General features: G+C 36.4%; 1 protein-coding gene across 9 annotated transcripts in view; it reads right to left on the bottom strand.

The window, feature by feature from the left end:
• The window catches only part of Nup98 (nucleoporin 98 and 96 precursor), a 114,644-nt gene that overhangs the window by 94,083 nt on the left and 16,330 nt on the right, over positions 1-4,231 (bottom strand). For all 9 annotated transcript variants that reach the window (XM_048788158.1, XM_015477516.2, XM_048788157.1 and 6 more), the window contains 3 exons: positions 2,984-3,088; positions 2,701-2,877; positions 797-936 (listed from right to left, as the gene is read on the bottom strand). In XM_048788158.1, coding sequence (XP_048644115.1) covers positions 797-936; positions 2,701-2,877; positions 2,984-3,088 — 422 coding nt within the window. The remainder of the gene's footprint in view (positions 1-796; positions 937-2,700; positions 2,878-2,983; positions 3,089-4,231) is intronic.

The following is a 4,231-nucleotide window of genomic DNA, read 5'->3' on the forward strand; positions in this document are numbered from 1 at the left end:
TCTTGAGTTCAAGGCCAGCTTTAGCAAGTTATTGAGACTCTTTCAAAAAAAAAAAAAAAAAAAAATGAGTATTCAGAGGCTGAGTTATAAGCATAGTAAATTAAAACTCTAGGGCTGAGGTTATGGCTCAGTGGTAGAGCACTTGCCTAGCTTGTGTGAGGCAATGAGTTCAATTCTCAGCACCGCATATAAACAAATACAATAAAAAGGGCCACTGACAACTAAAAAAATAAAAAAAACTCTACCTTATACAAGTTATTACAAATTTGTGGATACAAATTTGATTGGGATAAGCATATATTTTTGGTAAAGGGGATCGAACCCAAGGATGCTTTGCCACTGAGCCACATCCCCAGTCCTTTTTTATTTTGAGACAGTGACTTGCAAAAGTTGCTTAGGGCTTCGATAATTTGCTGAGGCTGGCTTTGAACTTGTGATCCTTCTGCCTCACCCTCCTAAACTGCTGGGATTATAGATGTGGGCTACACACTTGGCTGCACATTATAATCTAAGTTTATGTTTCACAATTTCTCCTGCTTACTACACAACTATTTACAGATTTTTGTTTTGGTTTGATTTTATTGGGTGCTGGGAATCAAGGCCTCATGAATGCTAGGCAAGTGCTCTACCACTGAGTTATATATCCAACCTCTCAGTTTTCATTTTTAGTACATCTTTCAGGAAGAGTTGTACCATGCTGTGCATAATTGGAAAAATTATTATTATTACAATTCATCCTACAAATATACAAGTGGGAAAGAAACATACTCCACAAAAACTGGAATAAAATACATACATTAAATTTAATAGTAGTCCCAGTAGGTGCCGCTGTAAAACTACTTGGCCCAAAGAGAGAGCCAGACGTGCTACCAAAAGGATTAGAGGTGGTATTTGTAGTTCCGAAGAGTCCCCCACTGTTAGTACTTGTTCCAAAATCTGTTAAGGTTAGAAAGAATAATGAAAATTAAATACTAGAGAACTTATGATCTATAAAACACCTTGGAAGTGGACTATGGCATTAGAGTAGCAAAACTTTCACATCCTCAAATAATCTTTCAATTCTGCCAAGCAAATAAATACATCCAAGCAGATATTTCATACAGACGCATGCATACTCCCAGGCTCACAACTTTAAAGTAAAATAAAGTCTGGAGCCTTTATTTAACTAAGTGTTCCATGAAGCCCTTTTAGGGCATTCTAAGACAAATTAAAATAAACACTACTTTTGTTTCATCATAAATTTTATCTCATTTTTCCTTTTCTAAAACTAGACACTAAATGAAACCTTCTGAAAAAATCTTGTCACAACAGACTTTACAGGAGTGATATTACTTTATTTATACATATTACATATGCCAACACAAAATTTAAAAATTGAGAAAATCTATGTGGTCCTATTGGGGTAATCAAACATAGGTTAATGTAAAATTTGACCCCCTCCAAAAAATGTAGAAAGATCAGTAGATATTATTGATCATTTTTACGGAAACTAATACAAAAATAGCAGATCCTTAGAATGTCATATTGTTCCAAAAAGCTGAGTTTTAAAAAACCATTACATGTAAGTGAATTCAACTATCATCTGAATAATATATTTCTCAAAATATAAGAGATGCTAATCCTAAAAAGAAGTTCTACATACAGTGCCAGAAATATCGGTAAGCAACAAAATTTTGTCAGCCAATATTTAACATCAAAAGACCCCCTAATTACCAAGTTAAAAAGATTGTGATTTCTCACTGGCAAACTGTTATTTCTTTCAAAAACCATGTCCTAATATACAATGTAGGGCTGGGGATGTGGCTCAAGCGGTAGCCCGCTTGCCTGGCATGCATGCAGCCCAGGTTCGATCCTCAGCACACATACAAACAAAGATGTTGTGTCTGCCGAAAACTAAAAAATAAATATTATAATTCTCATTCTCTCTCTCTCTCTAAAAAAAAAATAATAATATACAATGTAATGTAAACAGGCACATCTTTTTTGAATTAGCACTTCAGATTGCATTTTATATTGTCTTGGTTAGATATTTCAACTTCCCCACAAATAACTTTTCCTTTGGAAAAATATGAATAGCTGACTGACTACTTATGCTATCATCCTCTTGTGCCAGAAACGGTACCACCTAATAGGGCATACTTGAACAACTAGTAGTGATTGCCCTAAAGAACTGTGGAAAAATAGCCCCAGGCCATATCTGGACATAAAGAAAAAAGAAGCCATTAATTACAAACATCTGCCATAGACAAGGAATAGCAGAGTAACCATGTCATGTCCAGTATGTGTTATTTCTGCTGTAATGCCTTCATATTAACTATGAGACAGAGGTGAGAAGATGTCTCTTAATAGCATATTACTGACTTCAAAACCTTCCTCTTTGACACTTTCCTATCTTAACTCCAATGACACCACTCTGCCTAACTTTTCATCTTATCTCTGGCATTCCATATCAGGTTCCTCTTCCTTTGTACAGCCCTTTAATACTAGAGCTTCTATAATCCATCCTTAGAGTGACATATATAACGCCTTCATTTCCAGTCTAGCAAATTTTTCCATACACTTTGAAGTTTTTATCTTCCCATACTTTTTGCCATTTGGTAGGGAAAAAAGGTGGGTGAACATAGGTAAAGGGAGAAGAGAGAACACATTTGATAAGCAATTCAATTATTGAATACACAAGTTCAAAGATATCCAACTTACTCCCAAAGCCAGTTGGTTTATTTTGTGCAAAGGCATTGTTTTGAGATGAGAAAAGACTGGTTCCTGTACTTGCAGTTCCAAACAAGCTATTTGATGTTCCTGTTGATGTACCAAACCCAAAGCCAGTGCTTGTGGAGGTAGCTGGTTGACTGAATGAATTTGTACCAAATAATCCTCCTGTGGAGACATAGACAGAGAAAAACTGTTAAATAGATCAGAGTCATTAAGTGAAGTCCTATACTTGATACAAATAAACCAGTGGTATTTCATATAAAGTCTGTACCTGGTTTGGTCTGTGAATTTCCAAATAGGCCTCCAGTATTGCTGCTAGAACCAAATGCAGATGTTCCAAATGCCCCTCCTCCACTAGTAGTGCCAAACCCAGTATCTGAAAAATCAATATGCAGGGAAAAATAGAATTTATAATAAAACCTAAATCAGTAGATGAATAAAAAAGGGTTTTAATATTCAATATTCTATGGGCTGGGGCTGTAGCTCAATGGCAGGGCACTTGCCTAACATGAATGAGGCACTGGGTTCGATCCTCAGCACCACATAAAAATAAACAAATAAAATAAAGGCATTCTGCCCATCTACAACTATAAAAGAAAATTAAAATATTAAAAAAAGAATATTTGGGGCTGGGGATGTGGCTCAAGCGGTAGCGCACTCGCCTGGCATGTGCAGGGCACTCGGTTCGATCCTCAGCACCACATAAAAATAAAATAAAGATGTTGTGTCCACCAAAAACTAAAAAATAAGTATTAAAAAAATTCCCTCTCTCTCTCTTTAAAAAAAAAAGAATATTTAATGTTCTACATTTGAATGAAACTAGTCTAATTTAGAAACTTTTTTTTTTTAATTTCATCAGAACTAGAGAGGAAAAATTAAGACACAAGAATTTTATTCACTTAAGTCATAAAGGTTGGCCCAGTTTGGTGGCCCAAGCATGTGGGAGGCTGAGGCTAAAGAATCTCAAATTCAAGGTCAGTCTCAGCAATTTAGCAAGACCGGTCTCAAAATAAAATGGGCTGGCAGGACAGGTATGAAGTGATAGGAAGGGCCAGACTCCTGGGTGAATGTACACTGGTCACCCCCTCCTGGCATGTCTTTCAGCCTGTGGCTCACACCTGTCTGTGTTGGTGAGATGATGCCTGGCATGCTGGATAATGTGATTGACCTGGTTTGGCCCTCAGCATCTCTCAGGTTTGGCCTTGAGATTCAGCTTGACTCAGTTCTGCCTTAGCAGTGATGGGTCAGACCATTTGGTCTCCCTCCAAGCAGAAGAGAAGGAGACAAAAGCAAATACAAGGCCTGACACCTCAATGACAGCTGCCTCAGACCCTTTGGAGAAATCATATGTAAATGCACAAATCAATAAAAAATAAAACATAATGATCTGTCAAAAATAAATAAATTAATTAAATAAAATGGACTGGGATGTTGAAGATGTGGTTCAGTGGTAGAGCACCCTGGAGATTTCAATCGCCAGTATAGCAAAAAAAAAAAAAAAAAAAAAAAAAAAAAAAAA

This window comes from Marmota marmota, unplaced genomic scaffold (genome assembly GCF_001458135.2).
Source record: "Marmota marmota marmota unplaced genomic scaffold, marMar, whole genome shotgun sequence".
NCBI classification, from domain to species: domain Eukaryota; kingdom Metazoa; phylum Chordata; class Mammalia; order Rodentia; family Sciuridae; genus Marmota; species Marmota marmota.